Source organism: Lynx canadensis, chromosome B4, assembly GCF_007474595.2.
Source record: "Lynx canadensis isolate LIC74 chromosome B4, mLynCan4.pri.v2, whole genome shotgun sequence".
Classification (NCBI taxonomy): Eukaryota; Metazoa; Chordata; class Mammalia; order Carnivora; family Felidae; genus Lynx; species Lynx canadensis.
This window is the reverse complement of record NC_044309.1, coordinates 44382877-44402412: the sequence shown is the minus strand read 5'-3', so window position 1 is coordinate 44402412 and position 19536 is coordinate 44382877. Positions and strand designations below refer to the sequence as shown.

The window sequence follows — 19536 nt, the reverse complement described above, 5'->3', positions numbered from 1 at the left end:
TCCTGATAGGACCACACCCGTGTGCGTCTACCTCTCAGATTCCTTTACCTACAGCGTCCTGAGTAACGTCTTCCGTCCTGAAGGGGAGATCTAGATGGTTCGGTACAACATTTGTGGCAGGTAGCAAGCCTATCCTTCTGCCACCATTTCTTTTTTTTTTTCTTTTTTTTTTTTTTAACGTTTATTCATTTTAGACACAGAGAGAGACAGAGCATGAATGGGGGAAGGTCAGAGAGAGAGGGAGACACAGAATCTGAAACAGGCTCCAGGCTCTGAGCTCTCAGCACAGAGCCCGATGCGGGGCTGAAACTCACGGACCGCGAGATCATGACCTGAGCCGAAGTCGGTCGCCCAACCGACTGAGCCACCCAGGCGCCCCTGTCACCATTTAATCAACACTTAGTGTGTCAACATTTTGCTGAATTTTATGGTTAACTGTTGAAGGTGAATAAAGCTGTTTCCTCAAGAATCTGAAAATCTAGTAGGAAAAACCCAATGAGAAAACATAATGGCCTGTAATGTAATGAGCGTCATTGTCTGTATTTATCCACATATCATATAGATATACTACTTTCACTTAGAGGATTATGTGAAAGTAATGTGGTCTGAATTCCCTTTGATATTTCATCTTTTATAGATTATCATCACAAGGACCGGATTGTCCCATGAAATAGAGGGAGGTTGCTGTACTTGGCAATTTTATTAACTGCATTTGGGGAAAAATATGCACAGAATCTTGCTGACCTTCTGATCTAGACAGAGAAATAACTGACGGTGTAACTGAACCGACTGAGTTTGCTCTTCAGTGAGTCGCAGGGAAAGACTACACCAAGTGGAGGTGTCTCATAAAGGAGACTTTATTTGCAGCAAAGGAGATCACGGGGACTTCCCTTCCAAAAGGGTGACTCCCCACGTAGGAGTCGGTGGGTTTCTTTTGTTTAGAGTTAAGATGAATATTCAAACAGGGGAGTTGTGTCATCAGCCTGTATGAAGGCAGGCATAAGATTGCCCAGGGGTACAGAGAGAACAGGCCTATACATGCATTCTATGTTGTGTTAATGAAGCTTGTGTTCCTTTTTGGGGGGAGCTTTTTAACATTATAACGAGGCAGAAGTCACTGTGGACAGACACTCTGTGGTCTATCTATACTGCGCAGGTGTGAGTTGGTGGTCAGGCTCAAACTGGTTTAGGCCGGAGCTCTGGTTGTTTGCCTCTAAAAGCTGAGGTTAACAGTCCCGTGAAGAAGGGGGTCAGTAGGCAGCTTGCTGGTGACACTTTTAACCTCATTGACTCTATGGCTCATGGTGGTAGGTGAGGGTGGAGGTTAGGAGATAGGCAAGCGAAACAGTATTTATTCCAAAATGACATCTTTTGTAAAACATATGCCCTATAGTTTTATGTGCTCAGGAGCAACAGATTTTATTAAGGAAAGCATCTCAAAATTCCTCTTGTGTTAACTTCTTCATTTATACATTCCTAAACTATCTCTAAAGCATTTGCTTTATAGATATATTGCTGTATTTTATTGAGCCTCATAGAAAGACAATGTAAATTAGAAGAGAGTTAGATAATTATACATTTTCTGACCTCTTAGAGTTTTAGACATCACTAATAGATAATATAGTGGATTTTTTTCGTGTGTTTTCCACAAAATTGAAAGTATTTTTTTCATCCCACAGAGGTTTTCCAGATGGATTGGAGGATGTGTAAGATACGGTCACATAGTGAAACACATGGGTGGAGATTTCAAGTAAATGTGATAGCATTTCTTAAGTTTACGGTGAAAATAAGGCTGAAATTCTTCCTATTTTTATTCAGTTGTACTATAATTTCACATTTCGTATATCCTAAGCAATTACAGAACACTGGCAAATAAGTCTTGCATCAAAAGGGGATGCAACTCATTGGAAAGAAGCAGTAATTTCAATTCATTTGTTCCGTTTTTCTCAGCATTAAATAGTACCTTTTAAGCATCCTATTGAGGTTAGTGTAGGAATACCAGATAAAACGCAGAGGCCCCGTTAAATTTGTATTTTCAGATAAACAATGAAAATTTTTATAGTGTAAATATTCCTCTGAAAATTTTTTTATTTATCTGAAATTCAAAGTATTCTGTATTTTTATTTGCTAAATTCAAAAACTCTATAGTGACGCTATACTACAGAGATTAAGGGGAAACGTTACAACCTTTGCCCTTAAGAGGTGTATTTACAACATAGTCACATATGGCAAGTGTTATATAAAGATATGTGGGAAATTATCATTTTTGTCCTCTCCTGGTTCATAATTCAGAATATTTACTGATGAAAAAGAACTTTAAAATATTATATATAGAAAATTCCTTTTGGGGCACGTAGGTGGCTCAGTTGGTTAAGCATCTGACTCTTGATTCCGTCCCAGGTCATGATCTCACAGTTCCTGAGATCGAGCCCTGCCTAAGGCTCTGTGCTCACGGCTCAGAGCCTGCTTGGCATTCTCTCTCTTCCTGTCTCACTGCCGTTTTCCTGCTCACTTGGGCATACTCTTTCTCTCAAAATAAATAAATAAACTTAAAAAAAAAGAAAATTCCTTTAACATCTAGTAGATTTGCAAAAACAAACAAACAAAGAAATCTTACCTTAATATTATGTTACTAGCATTTTGTTCTGTGAAGAATAATGAAATGGTGTAATTCCAATGTCAAGACAAGTTTTGCTGAAAGAGTTGCTCTGATTACTAAAGTTAGCAAATACATCACAATAAAAAAAAGGGATTTCTAGTCATCCTAGAAACTTTTAAGAGAAATAATTCATAATTATTCAAATTCAGAGTTCACTGTAGGTCTGGCTGGAACAAAAATTAATTTAAAGTTAAGTGGCTTCAGAAGGACCACATATGCTTAACTTCAAGAGTATGTTAAGGATCATTTATTCTATTTTTTTTTTTGGCAAGTTTTTATTTAAATTCAGGTTAGTTAATATACAGTGTAGTATTGGTTTAAGGAGTAGAATTTAATGATTCGTCACTTACATATAGCGCCCAGTGCTCATCCCAACACGTGCCCTCCTTAATACCCATCACTCATTTAGCCCAACCCTTACCCACCACCCCTCCAGCAACCCTAAGTTGTTCTCTATATTTAAGAGTCTCTCATGGTTTGCCTCCTTATCTTTTTATCTTTTTGTTTGTTTATTTGTTTGTTTTTAGGTGCAGGGCAGTGGAGCAATGGATAATGTATCTGACTATGGATCAGAAGGATTATTCATTCTAATTTATTATATTCTAGATGGAGAAGCGTGCTAAATGGCAATTGACTAAAACACTGATATTTCAAAGCTACAAAACTTGGATGAGAATTTAACTATGTTGACTCCCGTACCTATTTTAGGAAACTATTCAAAAATTTTTCTATTATATTATACATTTTTCAATTCAATTCAGTTTGGTCAGGTATACCTTAGATTTTCAATCAGAAAGTGAAGCAGTTGTACTGTATGATTTAGGACTGTGTATAATTAGAACAAATGGGTTCTTACAGATGACATCCTTAACTGAATTTAGGTAGCAATTATTAAATTGAATTAAATTAAATTAAATTGAAAAGGTAAACAGGGAATAAAAACAAATATGTTATGCATCTATGATTTTGGAATGAAAAGAGAAAAAAATGCACTAACAGAAGAATTATTGGATAATGATGCCTGTGCTGAGATGAAAATGAAGGATGATGAAGAAATGATATACTGATTTGTATTTTATTTAACAATTTAAATAGTTTCGTTGTTATATGTTCTTACAAATGTAAAGCATGTTTCTTATAGAAAATTAAAAAAAAATGATTAGACCGCAGAGAAAATAAGCGCCAGGCATGATCTACTGCCTAGTGGCATCTACTAGCAACATTTTCAAGTATATTCCTCCATTCCTTTCTATCCTTGTATGATTTTGTTTCCCATCTTTTATTTTCAGCTTTATCGAAACAATCGTTGGGGGGGGGGCGTGAAAACATTTAAGTCCCGTCTTTGCAAATTTCAATTATATAGTACAGTGTTATCAACTATAGCCACTGTATTACCATATTAGTTCCTCTGACCTTATTCGTCTTATAGCTGAAAGTTTGTATCCTTTTAACAAGCTCTCCCTGTTTCCTCTACCCCCCAACCCTTGACAACCCATCTTCTACTTTCTGTTTTTATGCGTTTGATCTTCTTTTTTAGATTCTACATAAATGATGCCATGCAGTATTTGTCTTTGTCTGTCTGGCTTATTTCACTTAGCACAATGCCCCCATGGCCCCTCCATGTTGTGGCAAATGGCAAGATTTTTTTCTTTCTCATGGTTGAATAATATTTGTGCATGTGTGTATGTGTATGTATCAAATCTTCTTTATCCATTTGTTGGCAGACACTGAGGGTGTTTCCATATCTTGGCTGTTGTTAATAATGCTGCAATGAGCATGGGGAGGGCAGGTGTCTCTTTGAGATCTTGTTTTCATTTCCTTTGGATATATCTCTAGAAGTGGAATTGCTCGATCATAGGATAGTTCTATTAATTATTATATATTTAATTATATATCAATATAAACAATATATCTATTATTTATTATTTATATATTATATAATAATTATTAATTATATACAGAGAGAGAGAGAGAGAGAGGCAGAGAGAGAGAGAGATACTTAAGGCGGTTCCATGCTCTGCGTGAAGCTTGATGCAGGTCATGATTTCATGACCCTAGGATCATGACCTGGGTCCCACTTGCCTATGATCACCAGTGTAAATCATTATTTATGCTCCTATGAATTAAATAAGTATATTTACATATATTATTTCTTCTTTTTTTCCATCCTTTCCTTTTCTTCCTCTTGTTGCTCATTTTCCTTCCACTTTTCCTTTTCCTATGCCATGTAACTGCCCCCTAGTCTGCAACTTGATTTTTGTTTTTAAACAACAGAACATGTAGAACCTTCTTCTGGTTTATTCTTTAAAGAATTCTTTCTTTTATTTAAAAAAATTAATGTTTATTTATTTTTGAGAGAGAGAGAGAGAGAGAGAGAGAGAGAGATTACAAGCAGGGGTGGGGCAGAGAGAGAGAGAGGGAGGCACAGAATCTGAAGCAGGCTCCAGGCTCGAGCTGTCAGCACAGAGCCTGACGCGGGACTCGAACTCATGAACCCCGAGATCATGACCTGACCTAAAGTCAGATACTTAACTGGTTGAGCCACCCAGGTGCCCCAAGAATACTTTCTTAAAAATGCATGGTTATAGGGGCATCTGGGTGGCTCAGTCGTTTAAGTGTCCAACTTCAGCTCAGGTCATGATCTCACAGTCCAGGAGTTCGAGCCCCACGTCGGGCTCTGTGCTAACAGCTTAGAGCCTGGAGCCTGCTTCAGATTCTGTGTCTCCCTCCTTTTCTGCCCCTCTCCTGCTCATGCTCTCTCTCTGTCTCAAAAATAAATAAAAACATTAAAAAAAATTTTTAAAAATGCATGGTTATATAACTACTCATGTGGAGAGGTGATTAATCATATCAAAAGGCTATAGTATAGTCAACTTTATTTCATTCTAAATAGAATGAATAGATCCATGAATGGAATATTATATATGCCCACATGATATTTTTCATATTTGCTTATTATAAGTGATATTCAAACATTAATGATTAATACTTTCTCTTTTTTCCCACTTATATTTATCTGAACCCTGATCCAATGCAATACAATGAGAGTTTTATATTTAGAGTCAGAGAGTAAACAAAATAAAAATGAATCACAGTATAGGCAGAAAGTTAATGTATGATATCTTTTGATTAAGTCTCAACTCTCTCCATCCCAAGATTTACTGAGATCTTTGAGCGAACAGTAATGTTATAATACTCTCATTAGCCAACCTTGTATTTCATATACTAAAAGATAAAATGCAATGTATTTTTAAGATTACTTGTAAGGCCATTCTGAACTGGACATAGAAGAATGGAAAGCATGACAACCGCCTATGTCTAAGGTATCTTGTGTGGTTTCAACCAGACTGGCCTAAATATATATTCGTTTCTGTGAGGTTATAACACCAATGATGAGAAAGAGTCTTATGCCTATTTTTATTTATGTACAATATCGATTTCTACGCACTCCAGGTATTTTTTTTTCATCTGAGTTCAATAAATAGCACATGTTAGATTGTTAGTGGTTACCCAATTTTATTTCTATGAATAGAACTTGTTTTTACTTGAAAAAAAAGTGGCAGAGGGGCTTAGTACCAAAAAACCTTAAGCCAAACTGTCAATATCTTGATCTATAGATTTTATTATGTGGTCTAATTCCTCAATAGGTATTTATTATGGGGTGTCATTTAAATGTTTCTTTAACAGATATCTGTTATTTCCAATATTTCCTTCTTATCCCTCTAGTTGGCTAGACCCTTAGTTCCATGTACCTATGTCTTTCTTTAGTACATACCCAATTCTCACGAAAATTTTCACTGGGGACTACTTATTTACAATTTTTTGTTATGACAGTGACTTTTCCTAATTTATTTTCAGATCATTACTTGCACAAACCAGATGCTATTAAAAGGCTTGTTGTACATAATTTAATGAAGTAGGAACAATTTTTATGTTTGCAAAACTGTTAGAAATATATCCAGTTGCTTTCACATTTCCTCTGTGGTTTTTACCAAAGTAAGTTAGTATCATACACTGTAAGTAGCCTCCCATTTAGGGTAGGTCCGTACTTTTCATCAACTCTAGGGTAGTGGCAGAACAAATCTCTTCATTCACTTACCACCATCTTTGTGGATTTCTTTTCAGCACGGGGCTCAAGGAACTATCCAGAAGGCTTCATCATGTCCAATGCTCCAGACTCTCAGCAGCCTCCAGGTATTTTTTTTTTCATTCAAAATCCTATACCATTTTAATGAAAATAAAATTTTCATTATCTTTGTCTATCATCATTGATGGTTACGATTATAACAGGGGCATAAAGGCCTTATATTTTCTTTAATATTTTTCAGATATACTGAAAGGATGCTTTTAAATAAAATTAACAGAAATAATGATGTAGTTCCGGGCTCAACCAAAAGCATAATCAATCATTTAAATAGTTTTAGCTGAGTGGGCTCTTAGATGGAAATGTGATTTGAATGTTTTTGATTTCAGTACTACTATAATCATTTTTCTAACAGTTTTTGAAAATAGTCATGAATCTCTAAATTAAGTTCTAATCTTATTTGCTTTACAAGAGTATAAATTAATGGTGGATGGGAGATAGGCTAGATGGGTGATGCGTATTAATGAGGGCACCTGTTGTGATGAGCCCTGGGTGTTGTGTGTAAGTGACGAACCTCTTAATTCTACTCCTGAAACCAATATTGCATTGTATGTTAACTAACTAAAATTTAAATACATTAAAAACAATTAATTATGTATTTTCTATGCTAAAGAAATCACAGAGCAGACAGAGACAATTGTGGACTTGAACCTTCCTCTTCCTCCTCCTCCTCCTGCTCCAGAGGATGAATGGGGCCCAAATCCCGAGCCTACTAACATGAGTGGTACAGTATATATACCAGATTTTATGGATCTGTGTTTTCTCTTTCTTATCTTAAGGTACTTCTTCACCTGATTTTACTTTTCTCTGGCTGTTACTATTTTGGAATTTTACAATTTAGAGAAAATATAGACATTAAAAGTTTTTCAAAATGTATATAATAATTAATCAAAAGCATATTTTCTCACAAAGACATTTGAAAATTTCATACATTAAGGAGAATACTCAAATACAAAAGAAGCCATTTGTCCAAATTTTGACTTGTTTCCTGGCATGAAACGGAGAGACTTAAACATGATCAAGGTGCAAAATTTGAAATGTGATCATGATTTAAAATTCAGCAGATTTATAAAACGACGAGAAAGGTAGAGCCCTACTATATGATTGCATCCTTTTGATCATAATGAAACATTAGTAGAGCACAATCTCTCAGCTTCAGCACCACTGACATTTTGGGCTAAATGACTTTTTGTTGTGGGGGATGGTCCAGTAATTGTAGGATGGTTAGTAGCATCTCTGGCTTCTACTCACTAGACACCAGTCACATTGCTCCTCAGTAGCCCTTGCCCCTCAGTTATGACACCAAGAATGTCTCCAGACAGTTACAAATGCCTCTGGTCGATAACCGCCATTACATTATTCAGAAAGAGACGTGATTTGGACAGTAGTTATTAACATAACCATTTTCTTTATGGCAGCGTTTCGCCTCATTTCAGAAGTGCAATTCTTCAGAAGTATAATCGTTTTTTTTTTTAAACTAGAGTCTATAAGTTTATTTCAGAAGAAATAAACATACCAAGAAAAGACTATAAACCACGATGGCTAAAAGTTTGGTTTCTAAAATGTGGCGATGTAGCATCTTATTGTTGTGAAACTGAAGAAATTATAGATATTTGGCCTAAATCCAAAATAGTCCCCAAGATTTATTATAAAGTAATTCTTTCTAAGAAGAATGTACCACTAGTGAGAAAGATCACAGAAAGAATTCTATTTGAATAACAGAAGATATTTAAAATAATTAACCATTTCTCCCATCTGATTATATTAATGAGAATAAGGTAATCTGAGCTGAAATTTTATACCTGTTGTTTAAGGGTATTTAATACCTGTACGTAAATTTTTCATCTGACCATGACTAAACCAAGATCATGCTCAGGTTTGATGGTTGACTGGGAGAACTCACATAGACACTCATACTTATAGCAAAGATTCATGACAATGGAAGGATACCAAGCCCAAACAGCAAAGGGAAAAGGTACATGGAATAAAGAACGGGGGACACTAGACTCAAGCTTGCAAGGGTCTTTTCTCAGTAGAGTCACACAGGCCACGCAAATTCCCCCTGCACGTTGTGACAATGTGTGTCAAATGTTGCCATCCCAGGAAACTCATTAGACTATTGGTGTTCAGGGTCGTTATTGGGGCTGATTACACAGGCAACCTCTGGCTGGCATGTAACAAAACTCCAGACTTTTAGAAGGAAAGCAGGAGATTATCATGAACTACATGGTGTGCATAAACAGTTCAGGAATAGTGAGCCACTCTTATCAATGACTGTTGTGGAAACCCTCTTGAAATCTAGGTTTCCAGAAGCCAGCCAAGGCCAACCTTACAAGCAGACCTTTCAAAGGATGGTAGTCAGGTCTGCTATGTTAATTCATTTCTGCACATCCTCTTAAGTAGCTTTTGTTCCCTTCTCATTCAGCCTAAAAGTTCATTGGACAATATGTTTCAGAAAATTTGGGATATTTTAAGAGCAATAGCCAATGGCTAATAATGGTATTAATCTTTCAAACGATGGGAGCTCAGAATATCTCTGATTATCACTCACTCTGTTTCTTAGCTTCTCCTATTCCCTTTTTTCTGTATGGAATCATTCCTGTGGTCCTGGGAATCTTCAGCTTGCTGCTCTTGGCATTATGTGGATTCTTTGGTTATCAGTGTAAGTCTGATTTATTAGGGGAAAAGATTTCTCAGATTATCATATTGTTTTAAACCATTATCAGATAATAGTTTTTGGTGAATGTTTTAATGTCATAAGTAAAAAAAGAACAGGTAAAAAATGACATGAAATTTTTTTTTCAACGTTTATTTATTTTTGGGACAGAGAGAGACAGAGCATGAACGGGGGAGGGGCAGAGAGACAGGGAGACACAGAATCGGAAATAGGCTCCAGGCTCCGAGCTATCAGCCCAGAGCCTGACGCGGGGCTCGAACTCACGGACCGCGAGATCGTGACCTGGCTGAAGTCAGACGCTTAACCAACTGCGCCACCCAGGCGCCCCAAAAATGACATGAAATTTATCACAATTTTTACCATATGAAATAATTTCACTCTGTGAGCTCTCAGTAACTGCACCTGTTTTTCCAGGGAGGTGATATTATTGCAATTGCTGTAGAGATAGTAATAGCAATGATTATTATTGTTATTTGAAAACTACCACTAGCTAAGAAATAAGTTCAATGAATTTACGACTGTATTTACTTTGAAAACAGAAAGTAATTTCTTCTGTAATTTGCGTAAATTGTCAGTGCCTCCAGCAGCCTAAATTAGATTGGCAGAATGTTTTTATTGCTACTAAAATTATTCACAACTGGTGATTTGAAAATAAGTGTTCCTCTTTGATAACATCAGCTCGAAACTCAAAATTCTGTAATTTTGATCAGGAAGTGAAATTCTACACATTAAATCAACCACTCATGATGCCAAAAGATTTATTCAAGACTATGTTCATTGTTTTCGTTGTCTGTTTTGAATTGTACCATTTTTCTATTAATAGAAACGTGCATTCAAACTTCTAAGGAAATTAGGTTGATATTTCAGATTTAGTCATAGACTTTAGAAATGATAGTGGATAAATGAAAGTGTATTTAGCCATAGATCTTTTTAAAGTCTTGGAAAATATTTATGGAGACCTTTATTAGGGAGGAAACTATAAAAATTATACCTTGTAATTGAACACACTGCTACATCATAATTAAGAATGTGGTTTATATGTATTGGGAATTCTTGTTCTTAGACTTTCATACTGTTGAGGCATCAGCGACCAAGATGAAGAGCCTTAACGCATTGATTGAGTCTTTTCAAAGCAAAGCAGACAAATTTCTTCATGTCCAAAATGTTCTTGACCAAAATAAAGGTAATATGAAAGCTAGAACAAACTCTTTTTACAGAATGCTAGATTGTTCTTCTTGCGGTCCCGAAATAGTTGGTTGCATAATGTAACAGGAGCCCTCTGACACAACAGCATGGCTGTTTTGACGACTTCTTGCCTCTTAGTTCCTCACATAATCTTCTGAAACTGAGTGAGTCACATATTTATGAGACAAGGCTTCCTATATTAATTAATTAGCTCATTCACTCATTTATTCATCCACATTTGTTCAATGCACACTAAATGCCAGCCACTAGGCTAGTGATCAGTATGAACCCTACCATTGGGAGGCTCAGGAGAAAGCATATAAACCAAAAATAAATCAAAATGTCCAGGTGTGCATAGAGGTGTGCAAGATGTTCGTGGAGCATAGAAATGGAAGAATTTAAATACCTGAAAAGTCATGGTGTTTTCATAGTTTCAAACTCCTAAGAATAAGAGTTGAAAATACTAGAGTCGTCATAAAGTGTCTTTTATGTTAAGTAATTGTAACATAAAATAGTCTATATTTACAATAAATAAGTATTTTACAAAGGCCATGCATTAGAATGTTAGTTTGTTTCCTGTGAGGTACCAAATCTATCTTGAATACTTAAATCAACCATGTGGGAGCCCTTAGTGACAGGCTGTGATAAAAGACTGGTTTCTTTCTTTTTCTTTTTTTTATTGAGATATGCTTAACATCTAACACTGTGTCTGTTTGAGATGTATGAAATGTTGGCTTAATGCATTTGTATATTGCAGTATGATTACTACAGTAGCATATCATGTTGCATAATTACCATTTCAATTCTGTATTGAGAACAATGAAGATTCAGTGCCTTAGGAGCTTTGAATTTCTAATACAGTATTGTTGATTACGATCGCTAAGTTGTGCATTTTAAAAGGCTGGTTTCTAAGCGATTGATTATTTTAGCTAAAGGTAAAAGTAATTCAGAAGAGAGGGGAATTGACCAAAATTATTTATGTATTTTGCCGCGTGGTAATTTCATTATTGTGACTTGGTAATTTTCATTATTATAATTTCCCTATTGTGACTATATCTGATGTAATGTGTCTTCTCGTCTATTACGAAGCCTTATTGTCCTATGTGGAAACCCTAGAGTGGCTGCAAAGCCAGGAGTATCTCCTTGAGGCTTTACATGAACTAAATCAGAAACAAGGTAATTTGGAAGTGAAAAAATTCTGAGTTGATAATAATTCTTAATAACAGTCTTATTTATCTGAAAAGGGAAAGGTATGAAGCAATAAGGCCTTGTTTGTGGGTTCTGAGGGTCTGTGGGCTCTGAGTTGTAAATATTTTCTTTCCTGGGCACATATACACCCCAATGTTTATAGCAGTGCTATTAACAAGGCCAGATTATGGAAAAAGCCCAAATGTCCTTTGACTGGTGAATGAGTAAAGAAGATATGAGGTATGTGTATGTATGTGTATATACATACATGTGTGTGTGCATGTATAAATACACGTGTATATATATACACAGGCACACACACACGTATGTATATAAGTGTGTGTGTATGTATATATATATATATATATATACTTCACAATGAAAACGAATGAAATATTGTCATTTGCAAAAATGTGGGTGGAACTAGAGGGTATGATGCTAGGCAAAATAAATCAGGCAAAGAGAGACAGGTATCGTATGATTTCACTCATGTGTGGAATTTGAGAAACTGAACAGATGAACATAGGGGAAGGGAAGGAAAAATAAGAGAAAACCAGAGAGGGAGGCAAACCATAAGAGACTCTTAAACACAGAGAACAAACTGAGGGCTGCTGGAGGGGAGGTGATGGGTGGGGGATGGGCTAAACGGTGATGGGCATTAAGGAGAGAACTCTTTGGGATGAATGCTGGGTGTCCTAGGTAAGAGATGGATCACTGGGTTCTCCTCCTGAAGTCAAGACTACTCTGTATGTTAACCGACTTGAATTTTTAATAAAAAATATTTTCTTTCCTAGGAGTCAGGTGTGGACGTCCTCTGAAACACTGGGTTCAATCCAATGACCACTGCTACCACCAAACCATGGAAATGGTTTCTTGGTTAGACTGTTTCGATATTTGTGTCTCTTTGAATGCTACATTTTTAAAGACAGAAGGGAGTAGGTTAAAGGTGAGATTGTATTTTCTTCTTTACTTCTGGGATATGAATATATAGTAGATACCAGTCACAGGAAGTGTTCACCTGTGGCTCTAAAAACAGAGAAAGGAGTACTCTCTTGCTTTGTTTTTCACTCATCTTTTCCTGGCCTGCTCCACTTCAGCAAGCCGTTCTTTTCGGTTTCCTGTAGAAACGTTGCATTTGCTGCTCCCTCTGCATGCAATGTTCTTTTCTCATGTGACCAAGAACTATTTCACCTCCTTCAAGTATGCATTCATTCAGTTACCACCTTCTCAATGACCTGCCCTGACATCCCCATTTAAATTTGCAACTTGTACATCAGTGTCCACCCCCGGTCTCCCACAGATGCCCTTCTCTGTACTCCTAGTCTAACCTGCTTTAATTTTTTCCTTTTCCTTTCCTTCCCTTCCCTTCCCTTCCCTTCCCTTCCCTTCCCTTCCCTTCCCTTCCCCTCCCCTCCCCTCTCCTCCTCTCCTCTCCTTCCCTTTCCTTTCTTCTTTCCTTTCCTTGCCTTGCCTTGCCTTGCCTTTCCACTTCTTATTTTAATTGCAGTACAGTTAACATACGGTGTTACAGTAGTTTCAGGTGCACAGCATAGTGATTCAACAATTTTATGTATTACCCAATGCTCATTATGATAAATGTACTCTTTTTTTTTTTTCAAATTAACCTTATTCTATTGAATCCAGGGGCTAAAATAAGGAAATCATTCTTTATCTTTTGATAAGCGTACCTCTTGAATCCCCATCACCCATTTCACCTCTCACTCCATCCCCCACCTCTCCTCTAGTAACCGTCAGTTTGCTCCTTATAGTGAAGAGTCCATTTTTTGGTGTGTCTGGTTTTATTCTTTGTTCATTTGTTTTGTTTCGTACATTCCATATATGTTGGAAATTATATGGTGGCTGTCTTTCTCTTGCGGACTTATTTTACTTAGCATTACACCCTCTAGATCCATCCATGCTGCAAATGTCAAGATTTTATTCTTTTATGGCTGAGTAACATCACGTTATTCATACCTACCACATCTTCTCTATGTATTCATCTATTAATGGACACTTGGACTGCTTCCATAGCTTGGCTATTGTAAATACTGCTGCAATAAAAATAGGGGTGCACATACCTTTTCAAATTAGTGTTTTTGTATTCTTTGGGTAAATACCCAGCAGCGCAACTACTGGATCATAGGGTAGTTCTATTTTTAATGTTTTGAGGAACCTCCACACTGTCCTCTACTGTGGTGGCCCCATTGCATTCCCCACTAACAGTGAAGGAAAGTTCCTTTTTCTCCACATCCTCCCCAACCCCGTTTCTTGTGGTTTTGATTTTAACCATTCTGACAGATCTGAGATGATATCTCACTGTGGTCCCCTGCTCTAGTTTCTTTTATAGCTGGTGTCACCTTATGTATCACTTGCATGTATGTTTATCTCTGTCTGTACCCAATCGCCCAAAGCAGGAAGCGTTCTCATTTTTGTTCAATGATATGTCTCCTGTGGAAGAGTAGACAGAGTTGGATTAAGCAATAGAATGAGTAAATAGAAGAAATTCATTTTTGCTGTGTGGTGTCCTCTTGAATATAAGATTTTCTATTAGCAGTCTTTCTTTTTTTCTTTGTATGTAATTCCTGGTTTGAGAAAAGCACGGGCACTGAAGAACTGAAATATATTTTTTTATGTTTCTTTTATCATTGGATATATATATATATATATATATATATTTTCTTTTTGTGATTCTTTACTTCTCACCTGACACAAATTCCATATTTTTGGTCTGTAATGTGCTTTTAGTATTAATAGCTTTATATTTTTTGCTTCTGTGCAGAATGTCATGGAATTAATTGCAGTAGGTCCTACTTGGCTTGGCCTGTCTTACAGGGAAAAGGACAATGAATGGAAGTGGGAAGATGGCTCCTCTCCTTCTCCTGGGCTGTAAGTTTCCAATATATAATTTAGTTCTCTTTTCCTTTCCCAATGGTTTTTGCTGAAAGAGCTTGAGGAAATAGAGATGACTGGGGACAAAATTTAGACTTTTTTTTCCCCCTTGCCTTTGTTATTTCAATTATACCGTCAGCAATATTATAAACCATAAAGTCACGTATTTTATAATTAATGTAAATATGCCTCTCTAATTATAGAATCTGATTAATTACAATTTTAGATAAGAAAAGTAATATGGACAAGAATATGATTATATGTAAATTTTAGGACCTCTATGTTGCTCTTTTGGGAAGAAGTATAGAATTGTCATTCCCTGGCCAAAGAATTTGAGTCCTTTTTATGGTTTTATTTATTTTTTTTTCTTTATTTATTTTTTTTCCTTTTTATGGTTTTAAGCACATACTGGTCAATTGTGATCGAGAAACTTTACATTCGATAGCTACTGAAAAAATATGTATATAAATCTACTTCAACACTCTATGACAAATGTAATATTTCAAAGTTTTGATAATTTTGATAGCTGACTTTATTTTGTCCTTTTATGTTATAGTCTTCTGATATTTAGTGAGACCATTTTTCCTACAACCTATAATAACACTTTTGACCATTTTATCATATTTATTTATTTTTTTTATTTTGGAATGGTTTCTTATATATTAAGTGTCTAACCTCTCTTTCAGACATCTTACCAGATTTTCCCTTTAGTAATTTGCCTTTTAGTTTATTTGCCTTTATTACATGAACGGGAAGTTAACATTTAGGTATACAGAGATTGTCTTTATTCATTTGAAATTTGTTTTGACATATAATGGAGAAAGCTCCAGGTACACATGTACCTGGAGAAGCAGGTACATGTGTGTTTATGTATAATTATAATTATATCTGTTCCTAATACGTATATTTCAGTTAGGTAACTAATTGTCAGAGTACTGTTTAAATGATTATTTTTTCATCACTGGATTTAATGTCACATTTTTGATACACTAAAATGTAATATTTAAATAATTTAACTCACTTAATATGTCATTTAAATATTTCATAGTAAATGTTTTAATGTGTAAAAAACCATGAATATTTTTCTGGTCTTGCCTGTGCTGTAGTTTCAAATTATGAGTCTATGCTTATTTTCATGGTTGACAATTTTATTTATTACTTTTTTTAATGTTTAGTTTTAAGAGAGAGAGGGAGAAAGAGTGTGAGCGGGAGAGGGGCAGAGAGAGAAGGAGACAGAATCTGAAGCAGGCTCCAGGCTCTTACCTGTCAGCACAGAGCCTGACGCGGGGGTTCGAACTCAAGAACCATGAGATCATGACCTGAGCCCAGGTCAAGAGTTGGATTCTTAACCGACTTAGCCACCCAGGCGCCCTTTTCTCAGTTTTTATTACTTTTTCTGACTTTAAATATGAATTTTATTCTTCTTCCTTTGCCAAATGAAACATCATATTTGTTTTGAAATAACATTCTTTCATTTCAAACTGTTCAGAAAGGCAAGATATATCTCTGGCATATTTTTATTCTAAGTGGCCAGATAATTTTGCCTTATAAGCGATGTCATTTTCAAGTTAAAAATTATAAAAGATAAAGGGCTTTACTATTTCCATCTCAAAGTTGGCTTAAGTATGCTGTTTTTTTACGAAGGCTTTGATATTATTATATCAGGTTTCTTATGTGATCATGATCTCTTTATATAGTTAAATCACAGTCCCCCAATCACAATAAATTTCATCAGTCTTCTGGAGAATGATGAATGTTGTAAACATTATGACAACAAAAACATGTTTTAATAATTTTAGTAACCAGACTCAGGATGACATGGGATGGCTTTGGTTGATCTTTATAGTTATTAGAATTTTGGGACTTGAATGTTTTCCTCTACTTCAAGCCTTGTACAATGTTTGGTACATAGAATACTCAATATGTATGTGATTAATGACTGGAAGAAAGTATAAAATATTTCGGCAATTTATTTTTCCTACACAGTTCAGAATTCTTTTTTTTGTTTTCTAATTTCGTTGGCAATATGCATCTAATGTTTCAGTAGACAGACTTAACCTTTTTCCAGACAATATTAGACAACCAATTTTGCTGTAGAGTTGATGAGAGGTAGTTTTATTGACAATGACCTAAAATGCTCTAGAACTTTAGTTAGGGACTAAACTCAACCCGAGTATTAGATAGCATCTACTGTATGGCATTAAAGTCAGTGGTGATTTTGTAAATTGAAGTACACATTAGAGCAGAGAGAAGCATCCTGTAATATCACACACACAGACGCACACACACGTATATATACGTATATATACATTCTAAATTTTATTACTAATATCGGCTATCTAATGTAATGTATTTACAAGCAAAATATCTCTCCTCCAATTGCAGCTGTACATGCATAGCTGAATGGTTTCCATCATACCAATCTGTATTAAACCATAATTTTATATCCCAGGTCATATGTCCTTTCATGCTATTGCCATAGTTTTCCAGCCAGAGCGTTCTCTTTCTTTTTACACTGGTGTGTGTTTTCCCACTTGTAAATAATTGTCACATCATGCCTATCTTATCTCTTCTGTAAATGCATGAGGTCTTTATGCAAGAGGGAGAGTGTCTTTACTGCCTTGAGTTCTTGACAGTGCTAAGTGTGGTGAATTTCACGTAGTAGTTCTTAATGCTATTTAGTATACACATAATGAGTATGGCCAGTGACCTGTGTTTTCTAAATTTCTCAGGGGTTTACCAGAGCCAAGTCTGGATTTCCAGGGAAAATGTGTGTATGTAAAGGCACACACTCTTGGTACTGATAACTGCACCATACCCTCTTCATGCCTGTGTGAGAAGGCTGTCCACTAAAAATCAGAAGAAGAAAGTTATGAGAAAAGCTATGAGGGTCACATCTCAATAACATTCCAGACTCAAGACCTGCTTGTCTTTGTTCTATTGTTTTTTTCATGTTATTTGTAACCCTTTTATCTCATAGCAGAAACTGTCAAATGACTTTATGATAGACGAAGGCAAAGCCTAGAGTTTTAGCAGAAATATCAGAGGAGAACCAAAAAGTTACAAATTCAGAACCTGTTTGATTTCATGAGAATTGTATAAATGAACTAATAAACATTATCTGTCATGACTACTTAGTCTTTTTGGCTGTCTTTTACATTTCAGAGTCTATTTATTCATTTATAGTTGTGACCCTATGGAAATAAACCTTTAGAACAAATACAGTGGGAAATATAAGTATTAAATAATTTAACACATAGCATACAAAGGATGTGAAAACTACGAGGAGTATCAATAGTAACAAAAACATAAAATTAAAAAAAAATAAGATAAATTTCTGAAGTCACCTATTTTCCCAAATTGCTTACAGAAGCCTTCCTAGCAGATTTAAACATCAATTTCACTATTATCTTCAATCCCTTGCTTCTCTTCTCGGTGAAAAGAGTATTTTCTGTTAAAGATTACTTTTGGGGGTGACCGGGTGACTCAGTCGGTTGTGTCTGACTCTTGATTTCAGTTCAGGGTCGTGGGATCGAGCCTGGCATTGGGCTCTGTGCTGAGGGTGGAGACTGCTTAAGATTCTCTCTTTTTCTTCCTCTGCCTCTTCCCTCACTCACTCTCTTTCTCTCTCTCTCAAATTAAAAATAATATTAATAAAAAAAAATTTAAAGAAAGGAATTGCAGGACAAATTTGGGTAAGAGGAAAAGATCCACGTGGCCCTGAATATCTTAACACCTAAATAAAAACCCAGTTATTTCAAATCCTGCTTGTGTACACGCTGTTCTCTCTCACTCTAAACAAATACATAAATAAATAAATAAATAAATAAATAAATATTACTCTTGAGCAGACTTTGGATCAACTCCTGACTACTCCTCAAACTGTTTCAAGTTTTTATGCTATTAATTCTCCCATCACATACAGGTAACCACTTCCATTTAAAATATGTTATCCAAATGTCTATCAACAGATGAATGGATAAAGAAGATGTGGTGTATATATACAATGGAGGATTACTCAGCAGTCACAAAGAATGAAATCTTGCCACTTGTAACAACATGGACGGAACTAGAGTGTATTATGCTAAGTGAAATAAGTCAGTCAAAGAAAGACAAATATCATATGATATCACTCATATGTGGAATCTAAGATACAAACAAATGAACATAAGGGAAAGGAAGCAAAAATAATATAAAAACAGGGACAGGGACAAAACATAAGTGACTCTTAAATATAGAGAACAAAGTGAGGATTGCTGGAGGGGTTGTGCGTGGGGGGGATGGGCTAAATGGGCAAAGGACATTAAGGAGGACACTTGTGGGGATGAACACTGGGTGTTACATGTAGGGGATGAATCACTGGATTCTACTCCTGAAATAATTACTGCACTAATGCTAACTAACTTGGATGTGAATTTTTAAAAAATGAAACAAATATATTACTTTCCAGGGGCACCTGCGTAGCTCTGTTGGTGAAGCATCCGACTCTTGATTTTGTCTCAGGTCATGATCTCATGGTTCTTGTGTTTGAGCCTTGCATTAGGTTCCGTGCTGACCGTGCGGTGCGGAACCTGCTTGGGAGTCTGTCCCCGTCTCTCTCTGCTCCTCCCCTGCTCGCTTTCTATCTCTTTCTTTCAAAATGGACATGAACATACCTGTGCATCTCTTCCCATCTGCTTCTACTCATGTACCCTTTCAATTCACACCTTATATAGGTTTCTTTTCAAAGTAAATGTACTTGAGGGAAGAATCTATACGGATTATGTACTTTCTCACATTCCAATACTCACTCAG

At 35.9% G+C, this 19536-nt stretch overlaps 1 protein-coding gene across 2 annotated transcripts; it reads left to right on the top strand.

Moving 5' to 3' along the window:
* The first annotated feature begins 6750 nt into the window (after window positions 1–6750).
* LOC115518298 (C-type lectin domain family 9 member A-like) lies at window positions 6751–17833 on the top strand. 2 transcript variants are annotated; one of them, XM_030321723.1, is made up of 8 exons: window positions 6751–6853; window positions 7417–7527; window positions 9367–9465; window positions 10544–10663; window positions 11755–11841; window positions 12648–12799; window positions 14633–14739; window positions 17475–17833. In XM_030321723.1, exons 1-8 carry the CDS (start codon window positions 6820–6822, stop codon window positions 17593–17595), a joined length of 831 nt encoding a protein of 276 aa, XP_030177583.1. In that variant the 5' UTR covers window positions 6751–6819; the 3' UTR covers window positions 17596–17833. The 2 variants fall into 2 exon arrangements, with proteins under 2 accessions (XP_030177583.1, XP_030177584.1); XM_030321724.1 differs by lacking the exon at window positions 9367–9465.
* Window positions 17834–19536: the final 1703 nt, after the last annotated feature.